At 43.9% G+C, this 18392-nt stretch overlaps 1 protein-coding gene and 1 long non-coding RNA gene across 8 annotated transcripts in view; one reads left to right on the top strand and one right to left on the bottom strand.

Annotated features, from left to right (window-relative positions):
- Window positions 1-2650, bottom strand: part of NSMAF (neutral sphingomyelinase activation associated factor) — a 57973-nt gene extending 55323 nt beyond the window's left edge. The window contains exon 1 of one of the 7 annotated variants that reach the window (XM_072734687.1): window positions 2483-2650. Coding sequence is in view for 4 of the 7 variants with exons in the window: in XM_072734684.1 (XP_072590785.1) it covers window positions 1734-1792 (59 nt within the window). In the remaining 3 variants the exon portion in view is untranslated. Of the gene's footprint in view, window positions 1-1204; window positions 1380-1733; window positions 1887-2372 lie in introns of those variants that run through there. The other 6 variants (XM_072734685.1, XM_072734688.1, XM_072734684.1 and 3 more) reach the window with 6 other exon arrangements.
- LOC140595196 (uncharacterized) lies at window positions 1114-6521 on the top strand. The gene is made up of 2 exons (XR_011996648.1): window positions 1114-1248; window positions 2781-6521. It is a non-coding gene; the product is annotated as an uncharacterized lncRNA (long non-coding RNA).
- The last annotated feature ends 11871 nt before the right edge of the window (window positions 6522-18392 follow it).

Below are 18392 nucleotides of genomic sequence, written 5' to 3'. Positions count from 1 at the left end.
CTCTGCGTCTCTCATGAATAAATAAAATCTTAAAAAAAAAAAAAAAAGATAAGCCTTTCTGGGGATAAAACATAATCACAAAACCAAAAATGTTTTTGGAAGCCATATCCAAGACATGCTTTTTTTTTTTTTTTGGATACATCTTGTCATCTTCTCTATGGTGGGGAATGAAATTTTAAACCATGGATAGGGGATCCCTGGGTGGCGCAGCGGTTTGGCGCCTGCCTTTGGCCCGGGGCGCGATCCTGGAGACCCGGTATCGAGTCCCACGTCGGGCTCCCGGTGCATGGAGCCTGCTTCTCCCTCTGTCTATGTCTCTGCCTCTCTCTCTCTCTCACTGTGTGCCTATCATAAATAAATAAGGGAAATTTAAAAAAAATTATAAACCATGGATAGCCTGACCAGGCCAACATTAGAGATCAGAAAAGGACATGAATGTCTGGATGAAAGCAGTCAAGTCACACGTACAAAACAAGTGTGGATGCTGCAAGACCACACACAAGCCTTAAAGTCTCCAGCCTGTACTTCCCTGTATAATCTGCTTTGCTGGTGTCCACTGTAGGGGCCAAGGGCAGGCTGCCCCAAAATGTGCCCCTTTGGCATATTATTTCAAATAAAAGTTACTTAATAGCCAGTGCAAGGTCACTCAGACCCTCCTCTGTCCTCCTAAAAGCAGGAAACAAATGTCCCATGTGAGAAATACCCTCCCTGTGCTAAAAAAAAAAAAAAAAAAAAAAAGAGAGACATCTTTACCACCTGAGATAAGGACTTTAGAGCCAAGAAGGATAAACAAACCTTGTTTTCTAATCCACTCCCTCAGCCTAAATTCCCCTACTAATGAAGGCTCCCAAACACCTGTTTTCTTTATCCTGCTGATTCCTCACAAACATACTGTCTCCTGGTCCCAGAAATGTCCCAAAATAAAAACTGCCTGCCTCGGTCAATATTGTCTCCTTGTCCCAAAATGCATAAAAACTGCCTGCCTCGGTCATTTCTGCAGGTCTCTACTTCAATGCTGGGCCTCTGCACTCGGGCAATAGAACTTGGGTTTTCTCCTCCTGTTAATCTATGTGAATTCAGTCCAGCTATTGGGCCTTCAGGGGGGAGGAAGATGTTTCTCCTCCTTCCCCGCAGCGCTGGTCGCGCAACAAGGTGACCCGCTGGCGGCCTCCCGGGTACCCTGCTCTCTCGGGATCGGAATCACCGTAAACGACGCATTCGCAGCCCCTCTTGGCACCCGGCGAGGCGGTCGGTTCCGGGGAATGTGCTCGGCGCGGGCGGCGGCTCCGGGGCGGGCTGAGTCAGGAAGTGGGAGCGGGGCGGGGCGGCCCGTCCGGGCGTCGGCCTCGCGGGACCCCAAACCCGGGGGGCTGCGGGCGGCGGGGGGCGGGGGGCGGGCTGCGGGGCCTCCCCGCGGGCGGGACCCGGCTTCCGGCAGAGCAAGGCCTCGGCGGCGGCGCGGCCCGGTCCGGCCCGGCCCGACCCGGCCCCGCGGGGAGCCGCGCGCCCGCGGCCTTGGTCTGCACAGGTCGGCGCAAAGGGCGCCGGGGAGCGAGGCCGGGGCCGGGGCAGGCGCGGGGAGGCCGCCGGCCCGCGCACCCCGCCCGCACCCCCCGCACAACGCCGAGTCCGCCCGCGCCCGGCTCGCCCCGGGACCGGAACGCGCCCCCGCCCCGCGCCCCCGCCGCCCCCCGCGCCCCCGCCCCCGCCCCCCGCGGCCCGCCGGCGCCCACCTCTCCCGCGAGTACAGCTGCAGCTGCTGCTCGCGCCGCGTCTTCCGGGTGAACGCCATGGAGCGAGGGCAGCGCGGGCGCCGGGCCGGCGGGACTGGGGACGCGGCCGGGGGCGGGCCCGGGAGCCGGCGGCGAGGTCCGCGCCGCGAGGGGGGCGCGGCCGCGGCGGCCCGACCGCCCCACGCTGCGCCCCGGGCCCGGCGTCGGCGCGCGCTCAGCCGAGCGGGCGGGCGCGGGGCCTCGGGCGGCGCCGTGACTCAGGCGGGCCTGGGCCCTGCAGCCCTGCGGAGCGCGAGCCCGGGGCGCAGGGCTCCTTTCTCTCTCCAAGGGCTTCCTTGAGGCAGAACCCGCACAGCAAGCAGCCCCCACCTAGGGTGCACCTGGGGGGGGGGGTCCGGGCCCGCACACGCTCCCCCTCGGGGGTCACCCCCGCCCCGCCCCGCCCCCGCGGCCAGCGCCGCTGACCTCCCGCCCCAGGACGCGCCCCTCCCTGACATTCCACCCAGATGCGGCCACACGCGGCGCAGCCCTTTATGTTTGGCTTCTTTCATGTGGCGTAAATGACTTTCAGGCCCATTCGTGCATCGCTATTCCATCCTTTTTTTTATCGCCGGAGACTACTCCAGCGTGTGGATATACCGCATTTTGGGGATCCGTTCGCCGCGGGGCTCACATGGACTAGGCCGCCGGGAACACTGTTGCACAAGCCTTTGCAGGCTCCGAGGTTTCCATTCCCACCGACCACGTACCTAGGAGTGGAGCTGCTGGGTCACGTGGGAGCTCGGTGTGTGAATGTTGAGAAACTGCCAAACTGTCCCCCAGAGCGGCTGCACCATTTCACGTTCCCAGCAGCTGTGTGTGAGGCTCCCGCCAACACTTACTGTCTGACTTTCCATGCTAGCTCTCCTAGTGGGTGTGAGTGGTATCCCGCTGCCTTATGACCCCTTAATATATCCTGAATCTGAGCCTGTGGTTGCAAAGGGGTTCTTCAGTAATAAACTTCTAAATTAACATATATGGTGACGTTCATCTAATTTTGCCTTACAGATCAGGTTTTGCAGACTAAGATTTTTAAAAGCGTCTATGGAAATGTGCATTTCAGCTCACTAAGATGCCGCAGGACCCTTGAAGGGAAGATGGAAACAGCCAAGTTGGATCTTACTGAGTTTGATCCTAGCAGCATTGGAAAAATGATACCCAGAAAGTGGGCACCTGTCAGAACTGTTTTTGAACGAGCGAAGCTGCATAAATACCCTGTAACTTGTCTTAAGTCCCTTCCACGTGATTCTCCTGTGCTGCACAGAACCTGTCACTGTAAAAACACATCAGAGACGTTAGCTCAGTGTTTTCACCGATAGGAGATTGTGCTTCATCGGAGTGCCAGGACAAGTGCACCAACACATATATGGTGAGACAGGATAAGGAAAGTCGCAAGAGGTACAACACGATCGCTTTTTTTTTTTTTAATTTTTTTAAAATTTTTTTTTACACGATCGCTTTCTATATGAGAAATAATACAACACATGTTATGAATTCAGAAGAGAGGTATCACTTCGGCTGGAATAAGGCAAGAAAACAGCACTCGAGTTTTCTCCTTTTAAACGTTAAAGGGTAATGTGATTCTTTTTGGGTGGAGACTGACAGTTTCTCCTTGACCAAACTTTAGCCGGGCTTCTTCGAACCTTCTTCTCAGCTAGGCCTCAACCGTGGCCTATAAAAACTACAGACTCCCAGCACAAATGATTTTGTCCACACTCTCCCCCGCATTAAAAGACTTAAATCAACACTGGCATCGTTTCTAACAGCTCAAGGCCTCATGCTCGGGATGACCCTAGCCTCCTTTAAAGTCCCTGTCTGAGAAAACTCAAGGTTGCCCAAAGAATCTACTGTTTGTTGTAGCCAACACCTAACATAAGCCCCTGACTGCTGTTTCTTAAGCATTTACTAAGAGGGGTTTACAATGGTGAATTCTTTCTCTGGACCTTTGAGGCAGGCATATGTGTACCTCCTACAGCTCAGGAGGGCCTTTCTCCAGGACTTGAAAGCCATTCCCTTGAAATGTAATCATCAGGAAGGATCGGCTTCTGTCTCCCAGGCCCCAAGATAATTGCCAGCTAGCAGATAGGATACAGCTCACACTGATTAATTACACTTTGTAATTTTTAACTTCCCCGGCTTTGTCTTTGGCAAGAGGAGGGGAAGAAACTTGCTCAAAAGGATCCTCTTGAACTATAGCTCAGAAGATCGACGCTTCTGCTGTCACAGAGTTTGTGTTTGTGGAGAATTAAGCCAGAATTGACTTGATGGGATGAGCCCTGGGTGTCATACCAAATGTTGGCAAATTGAATTTAAATTTAAAAAATAATTAAAAAAAAAAAAACAAAACAAAATGGAATTTCCTCAGTCACCACCCTCCGCCTCCAAATCATCCAGCCTACTAGCATCTGCTCCCTTGCCTTCATTACTGCTATTTTGAGATATATTTGCTCCTACAAAAGGCCAACTTCTTTCTCAACAATGTAGCCTTTATAATTATGTTCTTGTCTCTTTTCCCTTTCTCTCTCTTGCTTTGTCAATTTCTCCCTCACTTTTGAATCATTTCCATCCAAATATATAGTTTTTTTTTTTTAAATGTTGCTTTAATTCCCTCTGGCTCCCCATGCTTAGCAAAACTTTTTGAGACACCTGTCAGAATAGGTTGTCTGCATTTTCTCTCTCTTCAATATATTCTAACCAGGCTTCTGTTTCCATCACTCGTCTGAAATGTTGCCAAGTCACCACATTTACCAGTCACTTTTCTCCTTTCAACTTCCCTGAACTCTCAGCAGAACTCGGTATAGGTGGACATTGCATTTCTCATAGTTCCTTGTGGAAGCGCCTTCCTCCATGGCTTCCAAGGTCCCACAGTTTCTTTGCTTTTTTTTTTTTTTTTTTTCCTTCCCTGGGTCTTTCCTCTTTCTCAGTATCCTTGGTTGGTTTCTCTCCTGCCTAACTTCCCCAGGTTGATTCTCTGCACTCACTGTCCAGGTCATTGTAACCTGTGCTGTGACTGGGTGGGGGAGAGGAAGGAGGAACCAGGATAATGTGTTAGGTTCAGGTGTGTGAGAATGAAATTGAGTAGCAAATTTCCAAGGCTCTACTATGTGGGTACCTACCAGGGAAGACGGAAGGGAAAATTTCAGGACATGGAGCAAAGTAAAAGACCGCAGTGGAGGATGAGAGACAGATGGCTTTGAAATGTACAGTCCCTCAAGAAATGGGAATTTTGGACAGAACACCGAACTCCCATAAGACCACTTAAAGCCCTAAGCCCATCTGATCTTTAGTTGTTTACAAATATGGCTTGTGGTAATATTGCCTACCTCAAGTGAAGGTGACTGCGCATCCGGGAAATATGGTGAAGCTCTGGGAGGGACCTTATCTCTTTACCCCTTCCCCCGTCATCATCCTCATAAAACTCAGAGCTTTATTCTTTTAAAACAGTTTCCATTCAAAGCTATTTTGCGATCACCAAAAAAAATTTTATTTTGAACTCTCAGTAGTATATTTGTTTTTATTTTACAGACTCTGAAAACCTCAAAAGGGCTGTACTCCTTAATTTTTTAAAAATTGTGTTTATTGCAGATGACGGTAAGTACATTTATGTACCTCCCATTTGCAAGAAATTCATCAGCAGAGTAAACAAGAACGTTGTCTTTATCTGTAAGATAAATATCTTTCAGTAATGCATATTTCTGAAGAATGTCTACTTATTTTTAAAAATCTTATGAAGGCATACATATGTAATTACCACCCTTTCTTAAGTTAGAAGTGGTAGCATACTTTTTTTTTTTTTACCTAGACAAAATGGTTAATCATCATTCTCTTATATATGTTACGTCTTGCTACCATTATGTCTTGAAGCTTCCTGTTCTCTGCTTGATATGCCATTTTGCCTTTCACCCAACATTTCTCCCTGTTGAAATCCTACCTAAGTTTCCACTCAAGACTTTGAGGCCTTCTCCAATGCACCCAGGTGGAATTCATCTACCGCCCATTCACTCAGTGCATATTTATTTCATACCAGCATACATCAGACATAGTCGTGGGCACCGGATAGTGACTTCACAAAGCTCACCGTCAGATGGGGATTTTAACAGTGATCCCAGTCTATGTTATATTATTGAGGCCTTTCTCTCTATTTAGGTTAGAAGCTCCTTGGAAATGGGAACGGTGACTTGTTGGTCTTTGTATCCACATTACCATTCACCACAGTGTCTTGCACTTAGTGGTTGTTCAGTAAATATTTTTGTCACCACTGTGTCTGTTATGATTTGTTGCGCTATAGGTAATAGAAAACTCAGTCAACAGTTGAAGTTCTTTTTCTCATTACTAGTTTTGTTTGAATAGTTCAGTGATATGACATGACTTTTCTCTTAGACTTATAGCCAGCCATGTGGTCCACGGATCACTGCTGGATCGCCACGATCATACCTGGCTTCTGAACAGAAATAAGGAGGAAAGAGAGTCAGACTTGCTTGTCTCTTTTACGAGGCAACCCAAAGCACTTCCAGAGACACACTCCAGATTTCCACTTCCATCCCATTGGCCAGAACTGTTATAACAAGTTTGTGGCAGCAATAGAAGCTAAGAAAACAAGTATTTGAATCTTGAAGGCAGGATAGTGGAAAGAGCCAGGCAGGAGGGTTCTCAAATCACCCTATCAGCAGTATGTACCCTATTACTAAAATAAAAAATGGTCAAGGACTATACTTTGGTAGTTCTTAAGGACCATCACTCTTTGAGACTACTATTGTCTTCTTTATTTTTTTCCTACAATAAATATGTACCAACTGTTTGCTGCATGCCAGGAAATGCTCCAGGTGCTGGAGACACAGTTGTAAATAAAACAAAGTCCTTGCCCTTATGGAACTTACATTTTGCTGAGATGGACAGAATTAAAGGGAATAATCTGAATTCAGGGAGGAATAAGTGCTATGAAGACAAATTAGAGCAGAACAAGGGATAGAGTGTGAAGGGGGTAGGTACTGCTTTCAGTTAGGGGGTCCTGGAAGCCCCCTCTGATGATTGATACTTGAGCTAGTGAATGATTGAATTTAGACATAATTGTGAAGATCCCAGAAAAGGCATTCCAGACAGAAAGGGACAATAAGCATAGCGGCACTGAGACATGAGGTGAAGTAGCTAAGCGTGCTCCAGGAGGGGTGCTAAGGTATCTGTGGCCAGGGCCATGGAGCCAGGGAGGGCACTGGACTATTCATCAGTATTGTTATTGTCATTGTTAACAATGTATGACAGAAGCCACTGGGGGATTAAAGAGCAGGGGAGTGGTCTGATCTGATTGTTTTTTAAAGATTTTATTTATTTATTCATGAGAGACGCACAGAGAGAGAGAGAGGCAGAGACATAGACAGAAGGAGAAGCAGGCTCCCCACCATGAGCCCGATGCAGGACTCGATCCCAAGACTCCAGAATCACCACCTGAGCTGAAGACGGTCAGCCACTGAGCCACCCAGGTGCCCTCACTGGATCTGATTTAAATGTTTAAAAGTTCCTATGTTGTAACTAGCCTGACAGAAGCCCAGAACCTACACAGACAGCTTTGAAAGTCAGATGGGAACAGTTATTGGCCATTTCCCTTTCACTTCTTGCTTAAGTAACAAGGAGAATTTTTGGCCCAGGTACCTGGAAATCCGAGGTAGAGTGGGCCTCAGGGTTTATTGAGCCAGTCTCAATATTTTCATCAAAGACACAGCTACTCTACTGCTAGGCCCTCAGCGTCATTAGCTGATTGTAAGTTTGGTCCCCCTCTCTACAGGGCTCACAGGCAGTTTAGGTTTTCTCCTTCAGGGTGAGAGACCACATCTAGCCCAGTATCTTAGCAAGGATCCAGAGATTCACCTCGTTCAGACCTCCTAGGTCACACGACTACTCTGAATCAAAGACTTTAGAAAAAAAGAATGTTCTATGGGCCGTAGACCACAGCCATCTCTAAAATTAAAGTAGGAATGAGTTTTTCCCAAAGCACATGGCTCAGTGAAGAAGGGGAGGAAACAAGTGAAAAGTATGTGAGAAGGACCAGATTGTGGGGCAGCAATGAGATGTTAACTCTGCCACTCCCAGTAGACACTACGCATAACCCTTTGCATTTTTCCACGTTGGCAATGTGGGCTTGTACCTGTTCTTTTCCCTTTTGTGCCTATTCAGGCTTTTGAGTTAGTGTTGAGGTCAGTAGACCTCACAGTTTTGCCAGGCAATTCTTATAAGCTAGATTTTGAAAACTTTTAAATTTAGTATTGTTTCTGAAATTCAGATTTCTATGGCCAGTCGCAAAATCCTAATGTGCCTCAGGAAGTATATACACCCACAATTGCATCAAGTTTTTTCTCCTCAGGTAACATGCATTTGTCCAAAGTCACTCATAATCTGTTATCCGCAGAGTATCTTGCCTGCAGGAGTGAGGACTTTATAAACCCAGGAACTTTTCTATCCTCATTGTCCGTTAGAGATTAGAATTGATTAGATTAGAAGGTAAGGGGTGCCTGGCTCAGTGGTTGAGCATCTACCTTCGGCTCAGGGCTTGATCCTCGGTCTGGGGATCGAGTCCCACATCAGGTTCCCTGCGTGGAGCCCGCTTCTCTCTCTGCCTGTGTCTCTGCCTCTCTCTCTGTGTCTCTCATTAATAAATAAATAAAATATTTTAAAAAAAGATTAGAAGTTAAGCAGCAAATGAGAAATGAAGCAGTGACTTTAAGATATATTTTATATCCTTCAGAATGCAGAAATGTCAACTTCATTGGTAAAAAAATAAAAAGTAGGGGTACCTGTTTGGCTCAGTTGGCTAAGTCTTGACTTGGAATTTTGGCTCAGGCCATGATCTGCTTGAGATTATATCTCTCTCTCTCCCATTGCCCCTCCGCCTTCTTACATGTTCCCTCTAAATAAATAAGTAAATAAAATCTTTTAAAAAATAAATAAAAAGTAAAACACAATGAGATGCCATTTTCATATATAAAATTACCAAATAATCAGTGCTGTTAATGGTAGCAGTGGGCACATGTGAGAAGAGTATTGGGTACTGCTTTAACACAACAAATAGTAAAATTCAGTACCTGTTTCAGGTGTCTGCTGGTACAGGTTTAGCAACTAGCAAGCTGGGAGAAAACAGACTGATTTGGAGTCCTGGCCAATAGCTGTGGTATAAATACTCCAGTCATGGCCAATTTCAAGCTACCAACATGATGTCACTGAAAACAGAGGTGAGAAGGGATAGGCAAGTGAGCTAGCTCTTCTGGAGGGCAATTTAAATAGGTGGCAATGGCGCAGCAGTTTGGCGCCTGCCTTTGGCCCAGGGCGCGATCCTGGAGACCTGGGATCGAATCCCACATCGGGCTCCCGGTGCATGGAGCCTGCTTCTCCCTCTGCCTGTGTCTCTGCCTCTCTCTCTCTCTCTCTCTCTCTCTCTCTGTGACTATCATAAATAAATAAAAAAAATTTTTTTAAATAGAAATAAATAAATAAATAAATAGGTGGCAAGACTCATTGAATTCACATCTAGGAATTTTTTCCTAAGGAATTACTCAGCGGCACAAAGACACTTATTTCTTGATCCAAAGGTACTTGGGGTATAAGAACTTTAACACAGCAGGAAAGTTTAAGAGTTTGGGGAGATAAAGGAGATGAGAGATGGGATCAGATTTGGAATGTGTGTCCGGTGTCAGTCAATGGCCTGAGAAATTTGGCTTCTCATTATAACAGAAGTGAAGAGATGAGAAGTGGGAGGAGGGGTGGGAAAAATATAGCCTTTTGTCCTGACTACATGGCTCTTTGACTTCTGGCCCATGTTCACTTCTGCATCTCCCCAAGCTTCAGAAGCCCGGGAAGGATGCGTACTTACACACCCAAGTGTTTGCAAAGTTGCTTTGAACTCACTAACTTCCTTGTCCTCCCACTTCTCATTCATGACTCAAGCCAAATTTCACTTCCTCCTTGAGCCATCCCCAGTTGCCATTTTACCTAGCCAGACCCTGACTAAGACACAGTAGATACTGAATGCCAAGCATTTTCAGTGTTTCTTGTTTCTAGTCTAATTTTCTTTTCCTTTCCTTTCCTTCTTTTTTCTTTTCTTTTCTAAGATTTATTTATTTATTCATGAGACAGAGAGGCAGAGACACAGGCCAAGGCAGAAGCTGGCTCCCTGCGGGGAGCCCAAGGTGGGACTCGATCCTGGGGATCCCAACCTAAGCCAAAGGTAGACACTCAACCACTGAGCCACCCAGGTGCCCCCACAGTTTAATTTTAGATCATACTATAATGTAACTATTTGTTCCCATGCCTATTTACCTTCCTCTAGTAACATCTCTTCAAGGGCCAGAGCTCATGTCACTCATTTCTGATCCATTGTGATTAGCAGAGTTATCTGTCCAGTGCATATCTCATCAATGAAAGTTGATGAAAAAGGAAAGATTCAGCTCCATTAGTCTATTACCTACTTTGTGATGTGGTATTTCCTCTTACTTACTGTACTCTCTTGTTCAATTTTCAGAGTGCCCCTTATAGTAGTGTTTTGAACTTAGCTAACAAATCTATCTTACCTCACTCACATGGTTTAGATGTGTGTGCCATGTGTCTTTATAGTCTGTATCCTGGCAAATTCAAATTCAAAAGTCCACACTTTGTCCTTTCAATGGAGTTTCTCTTTTTCCACTGTTCCAATCCCTTCGATTCCCTTCTCCAAATAATGAGGTAGAGTCTCCCTTTGTGCTGTTGTTCAAAAAGTAGTAACTGCTTCACTCTATCTTTATTTTTTATTTTCTTCACTGGGGCTTAAGATTGACTTAGAGGGACACCTGGGTGGCTCAATGGTTGAACGTCTGCCTTTGGCTCAGGATGTGACCCCGGGGTCCTGGGATCTAGTCCCACATCGGGCTCCCCATGGGGAGCCTGCTTCTCCCTCTGCCTATGTCTCTGCCTCTCTCTCTGTGTCTCTTACGAATAAATAAATAAAATCTTAAAAAAAAAAAAAAGGCCAACTTGGAAAGCTTACAGTAAAACAGGTCCCTGTTGTCCTTGTGAAAGAGATGCAAAATATCACTCTACACATGGCCTTGACATTCAAGAGATTTTGTTTATGAAACAGACCACTTTTTTTTTTTATCACTGAGGATTGTGTTGGTTGCCAGATTTAATGTAATCATTTATAAAGGGAATTGGCAAATGGCAGGTGGAAGATGAAGTTGAAGGGTGTATTATCTGTCTCTAGATACAAAAAGAGTCTGGAAATTAGAACTTAAGCCCTAAAATAGTCATAGTTAGAACAAAACAAAACCTGCAAGTCTACTTCAGCACAGATTTATGAATAAGATAGCCAGTGAAGTCTATGCAAGTAGAACATATTACTTTTTAAATGCTATAAATTGCTTTTAAAAATAATGAAGCCTCCTCAGATGCCGCCAATAATCGTGGAAGGCAGAATAATAGCTCCCTGAAGATCTTAATTCTTAAAACCTGTGAATATATACCATCCATGGAAAAAGAGATTTTGACGATGGAATAAATTAAGGAGCCTGAAAATGGCAATATTATCCTAGATAATCTGGCTGTGTCCCCAGTCTAATCACATGAGTCCTTTCCTAGTTGTGTTTAGGGAGAGACATGCTTATGGAAAAAAGAGTCAGACAGCAGTGTGAGAAGGACTCAAGCCATCCTTGTTGGCTTTGAGGACAGTAAGGACGCCATGAGCCAAGGAATGTAGGTGGCCCCTATAAATCAGAAAAGACAAAGGGACAGATTTTCCCCTAGAGCCTCCAGAAAGGAAAGTCGCTTTCCTGACACCTCGATTTTAGCTCAGTGAGACCCTACACAACAGTAAGATAATAAATTGTGGTGGCTTAAGTCACTAAGTTATGGTAATTTTATATAGCAGCCATAAGAAAATTACATGTGACTTTTTTTTGAAAAAGTAATGGAACTGTTTACCAGAAAGAAAAACAAAAAAACCCCAAAAAAACCTGGCAAAGCATTGTATCTAATTTAGATGGAAATGGGGAAAATAACTTTAGGGCATGAATTATCTTTGATTATTCTTTTCCTAGATAGGTCTAATGACTAAGACAAATTAGAGAGAAACAGATATATCATGTACATTAAATATTTACAGCATTATCATTATTAGTGGAATTATACTTTATTTTTCTATTTTCCTATTTAATTTTTTAAAAAAAGATTTATTTATTTATGAGAGACAGAATGAACAGGGGGAGGGGCAAAGGGAGAGGGAGACAAGCAGGCTCTCCACTCAGTGAGGAGCCTAACACGGGGCTTGATCCCAGGACCCTGAGATCATGACCTGAGCTGAAATCAAGAGCTGGATGCTTAACTGATTGAGCCACCCAGGGGCCCCTGTTAGGTGTGGAGCCCAGCATGTGGTGTGAACTCATGACCTTGAGATCAAGACCTGAGCTGACATCAAAAGTCAGATGCCTAACCAACTGAGCCACCCAGGTGCCCCTTGCTTAATTAAAAAATTTTCTATAATAAATGTACGCCATTTTGTATATTACAAAATATTTGCCAAAAAGTGGAGGTTGACAGAAGAAGAAATGATTTGTCTATAGAAAGATCTAGTTCAGGGATCCCTGGGTGGCTTAGCGGTTTAGCGTCTGCCTTTGGCCCAGGGCACGGTCCTGGAGTCCCGGGATCGAGTCCTGCGTTGGGCTCCCTGCATGGAGCTTGCTTCTTGTTCCTCCTGTGTCTCTGCCTCTCTCTCTCTCTCTCTCTCTCTGTCTATCATAAATAAATAAATAAATCTTTAAAAAAAGAAAGAAAGATCTAGTTCAAAGGTCATTCATGACAGAAATTATGACCCATGAGTAAGTTTTCCAGTCAGTAAGAAATTCTCTTTCTTTTTCTTTTTTTTTGAAATATGTTATTTATTTATTCATAAGAGACACACAGAGAGAGGCAGAGACAGGCAGAGGGAGAAGCAGGCTCCATGCACAAGCCAGACGTGGGACTCGATCCTGGGTCTCCTGGATCAGGCCCTGGAATGAAGGCAGCGCTCAACTGCTGAGCCACTGGGGCTGCCCAAGAAATTCTCTAAGTACTGTGCAACACACGCAGACACACACACATCTTTGAAGCAAAAATTAGAACTTTTGTATAAAAACGTGTATAAAACCATGAGCTTGATAGTTTCCTAATATTTGAAAGAATGTTCTTGATGAAATCAGTGAGGATATTAGCAAGTGTGACTTTTTTTTGACATTGCAATAATGAAATCTGTCGGCATTTGGAAGTTACACAAACACATGTTTAAAAGAACCATTCAGAATGGGAGATAGACTAATGGATTTTCACGTAACAGAGGAAGAGAAACTCACTTTGGTTCACTTATGGTTTTGGTTTCCACATCCAACCATTCTTTTATTTTTATTTTTTAAAATATTTTATTCATGGGAGATCCAGAGAGAGAGAGAAGCAGAGACACAGGCAGAGGGAGAAGCAGGCTCCATCCAGGGAGCCCCATGCAAGACTAGATCCTGGGACTCCAGGATCACGCCCTGGGCCCAAGGCAGGCGCTAAACCACCGGGCCACTGGGGCTGCCCCAACCATTCTTTAAAAGGCTGCCACTTGATGGGTTCCAGCATAGTACCAACGAAGAATATTCAATTATACAAGAAACCTATTAAATTGTCTTCCCTTTTCTAACCACATATCCCTGTGAGATGAGATTTTCTTCATATACTTCAACCAAACAACATTATCATATGAACTAAATGCACAAGCAGATTGTGGAAATCCAATTTTATTCTATGAAAGCCAGATATTAAAGGAATAGCCAAAATGCAAAACAAAACCGAGTCTTATAATTTATTCTATTTTAAAAACATGTTTTTTTGGTGAATGCATTATTTATGTTTACAGATAATGGGTTTATCATTTTCATTTTAAGATATTTTTAAAACTTCTCACTATTTCTAATATGGTAAATATCAATAGCTATAATCCACATAAACAAAAGTTTTCAATAGTTTTTAAAAGTATAATGGGGGCAGCCCGGGTGGCTCAGCGGTTTAGCGCCACCTTCAGTCCAGGGTGTGATCCTGGAGACCCGGGATAGAGTCCACGTCGGGCTCCCTGTATGGAGCCTGCTTCTCCCTCTGCCTCTGTCTCTCCCTCTCTCTCTGTGTGTGTCTCTAAGAATAAATGAATTTTAAAAATCTAAAAATAAAAAAATCAAAAAAATAAAAGCATAATGGGTTTGGTAGACCAAAAACTTTGAAAACTACTAAATAAACAAAACCATCAGAAAGTTCTAGAATCTAGCAGCTTCTGACAGAGAGATTGCAAACATTGTTAGCTAGAGATGTCTTACTTGTTTGACACACTTGTCATTTCAGGAAAGGTTAAAAACATCACAGCTCTAAGGTTTCAGTCACCCACATGACTGCTAAGATTTCTGGTTGGTGTGATAAACTGAATTATAAATGATTTACATTAATATAAAAGAGATTTTCTTACCTTATAAGTAATAAAAAATGCAAAGTAATAAAAATGCAAGTATGTAATACTTGTAATAAAAAATGCAAAGTATGAAAGACATTTTGGTCCTTCGCTATCAGAGAAAATGGTACTTTATTAAAAAGAACAGGGGGGGAAAATGAATGGAAATTGACATAAGAAGGTTAAGACTTTGGGAATCACTTAACGAGAAAATAGCCACTGAGAAACTTGGTGATAAACCGGATTATAGATTATAGCAAGACTGGAATTTCTAACAGGGTTGAAGGGATATTTGAAACAAGAAGAGTAATCTGGCAGTTTAAATAAAACCTCAAGTTTAAGGTTTTATTCCTTTATTCCTTTAGTTTTTATAAAGTATACTGTCATTGCAGATAACCAGAGAAAACATATTTCTGATCCATATAATTTCTCAGCTGCATGTCAGAGCCCAGCTGGGTCATGGTCACGGCCATGGTGACAAATCGCAGCTCTTGAACTGGCAATCTGTAACATGGAGAGTTCACATATGGAGAACTGGGAGTTTATTTCATGTAATTTAATTTTCCCTCTCTACCCAGCAGGGAAAACGTTTCAGATATTTTTGGGAGTCAATGATCATGTTCTCCTGATTATGATTCTAGAGGTACAGTACTTTAATGCCAGTTAATTGAGCCGATGACTCCCTCAACAAAGAGACTCCACTAGTTCCACACAGGAGCTAAATGGGCTGTAACATAGCACTGGCCCGGGAGGGCTGTTGAAGTATTCCGTGGCGACACATGGTTCTGCCACAACGATAACGGTTTGATGGCGATCCAGATGGATGATGATGACTAGAACTTACTGATGTTGCCATACCACCGACCATTTTTTTTTACTACTCACTCACTTACATCCTATCACAGCACATCCAGTGTCTCATAAGTTAGTAGTTTAGAGGAGATACAAAAGCTGTTTTAGAATTGGATTAAGGGTCTATTTTTTCTTAGTGAAAGGCTATAGATGAAAAGTAATATGGTTTTATAATGATCGTATTGCAACAATTGTTACAGTGTTTGCACTGAAGTTAATTTTAGGACCCGAGTGTAGAACACGGGTGATGGCTTTTTGGCAACCTGCACCCCCTGCCTCTTTCTCATAGACCATGTTTAATTTCCTTTTGAGGATTATTTTATCTCCTGTTAAATTTAGTCTGGTGGAATTTTTTGTTAGTCAAATGTTCTTTCCTCACCCAGCTAATGGCTGGGCACAGAACCCAAACTCATGCACCTTCCGTGAAATTTAAATCCCAAGTAGAATACAGACTAAGGATGACCGAATGATTTATTCTAGTGGAGCTACCTAGGAAAAACTGGTCTTGTTGCCGCTTCGTTCCTGCTGCTCTTGTTCACTAGTCCCTGGAGCTACCTGGGTTCCTGCCCATGAAAACCCTGCTGCTTCAGCCTGCCCATTGATTCTCAGTATTCCTAATTGCTTTCCAGAAAACTTTCTTTTTTATTTAAGGTAACCAGAGCCCAAACATCCAGTTTCTGGCTTGCAACCAAAGAACCTCAATGTGAAAAAGCGTCCAAGCACATATTATGACACGAAACCTGTAATTTAAACATGCATTTGTAATTTAATGCTGCCCGCAAAGCACTAGCCTTAGCCGTGTGCAAGAGAGTGTTGGCATAAATACCATAGGCCTCTGTCAATTCCAACATCTTGCGTATCCGTAAGCACAAAGGACTTAATTCAGGAATCACTATAGTTTACTTTGCATCACACAGTGTTCTAAACCCTAAAGCCAGGTATTGGTAATGCAGAGACAAGAATAAAACGGTGGCTCATTTTCAAAGAACTTATAACCTAGCAGAGCAAATAGACATGCACACAATTAAACAGAACCAGCATTAGAAAGTATGGGCAAACCAGAAGCAGGGCCCCAGAAACAGCAGCAATTTCCTGCTGCCAACTAGTTTCAGAAGGGGTTTCTGGAGCTCAGGAGGGAGAGGAAGGCATTTCAGTCAAAGGCAACACAGAGGGAGATTAAAAAGAAAGACCATGAAAGATTGTGGCTGGTTTGGGCAACAGCAGGAAGTTCAGAGTGGATAACAAGAATACGGGAGGTGTAAAGGCCTTTACAAGGAGGCAGGAGGAGCTTGTGGACGTCAATGCAGGGGTGATGATGAGTTTAGGTTTTGAGCAGTTGGCTGCAGAGAGCCAGGACATAACTTTGGATTGGAAAAGAGAGTCAAGAGAATGACCAATCCTATGTTTTACGAAGGCAACTCAGGGGCAATGCAGACTAGCTAGCAAAGAGACAAAATCACTACAGAATGTACTGGAGTGGGTGGTGATACCGCCAAATAAGATAACAAACAGGATAGTGTGCAAGTTTGGGGGAAGGAGATTAGGATTCTGCTGAGGATAGGAAAAGATTGCTACCATAGCAAACTTCTGAGCTACCCATGATGTAGGGAGAGGAAAGGAGCGAGTTGGGGTGACCTGATTCTCCTGAGTGGCAGCTAGGAAACAGCTCTGTGATGGCTCCAGGGACTCTCTGGACCCTTCCGCTGTGGCATGTGGTCTGCAGCAGTAGGGACAGGTTTTCACTGCCATGCCTACGATAGTGCCCACCATGTAGTGGCCTCAGAGTCAACATTTGTTGAATGGATGAGTTGGCCACATCTTGAATCCTTCCTTCTGTCCTCCTTTCTTTAAGCTAGTTGGAGATAATTCTGCCAAAGGGGACAGATTATCTCTTTTTTCTTATGTTGCTATACCCCAGTTTCTAGACTTCAAATTTTAGTAGAATTAAATTTGAAAACAGTTGAAAATTGTGGAATTATCTGCTTCCGTTATGGTCTTTAATTGATACTCATTCACACAGCAACTGGTGCAGAATGGGGGTGGCCACTTATTTGGGCCCTATGGGGCTCCCCATTCATCGGTGTGAGCTAGCTGGGTTTAAAGAAGAATGTGGAGGACATGTCCTGCCTACTCTGAGAACCAGAGTAAAACACTGTTCTTTGGCGATTGTGTTTATAGCACCTTTGGTGTTTGTTTCTTTATTGATAAATACATTTTTTCCATAAAAAATGGACATATAGATATATATCTTCCTGATGCTCAAGTTTATCACTGTGAAAATGAAGCCATCAAAAGCATACAGTACCAGGAGCATGTTTTCATGTTTTCATCAACAGATTTCATCATCCAACAGATGCTAAAAGATGACATTCTTTGAATGGTATAATTTCCAGAAGGCTTTATCATTAACGACTACCAAGTCACACCATCTGTATTATCAGTGATATTTTATCCCTCTCTCCATTCATCACAACTGCCTGTTCTTACAGGAAATGATATATGGGGATAAATATACACAATGAGGATATTTCAAACCTTGGAGTTTTACAGGAATGGTTATTGAATACATGGAGGTAGATTTGGCTTGGCATTTGTAATTGAGAATGTCAAAATGGTCTGTAAAGAGAGGATCGGGTCCTGAAAGCTACATTCACCTTAAATTCACCTATTGATTGACTCAGGTATAGTAAGTGGGATTATGTGTAGGCAAGGCCCTTCCTTGGACTCTGGGGATAGACAGTTGAACAAGACAGATGAAGTTCCAATTTTCAGGCCGCCTACATCCTAGCAGGAGAGACAGAGATTAAACAACCAATTATGGAGTGAATCATTTCATTACAATTGTGGTCACTGCTAAAAAGATTAAGTACAGAGGCCCTGTGAGATCAGGTGGCCTGACTGAAATTGGGTGTGTGACACACTGACATACCGAGGAAATGGCTGGAGGCATAGAGGAAGCCTTTCTTCGAGAAATGCTGTTAGTCTCTATCTGAGAGCTCAGTTGTCCAGGGTGGTGAGGAAAGTGCCTGGAGCAGACAGGAGCCTGGCAAAATGAAGTGAAAGAAGCCAGAGCTGCAGGAGCGCAGACTCTATGAGATGCCTGGACATGTGGTAAAAGTTCCTAACAGCCTCCACTTTAGATTCTTGGTCTCATCTCCAGTTGAGGTTGTGTAGACAATCATACTGTTTGTGAATGTTTAAATTGGTTTATTAAATAAATATTGAAAAACACACCGTGGTTTTTGATTCCTTGTTTTTATCATTTGGAAGGGGTGGTTCTTTTCTGTCAGGGGCATGGAAAA

The sequence above is a fragment of the Vulpes vulpes genome, chromosome 13 (genome assembly GCF_048418805.1).
Source record: "Vulpes vulpes isolate BD-2025 chromosome 13, VulVul3, whole genome shotgun sequence".
Taxonomy (NCBI): Eukaryota; Metazoa; Chordata; class Mammalia; order Carnivora; family Canidae; genus Vulpes; species Vulpes vulpes.
The sequence above is the reverse complement of the archived record's forward strand: the minus strand, read 5'-3'. Positions and strand labels throughout refer to the sequence as shown.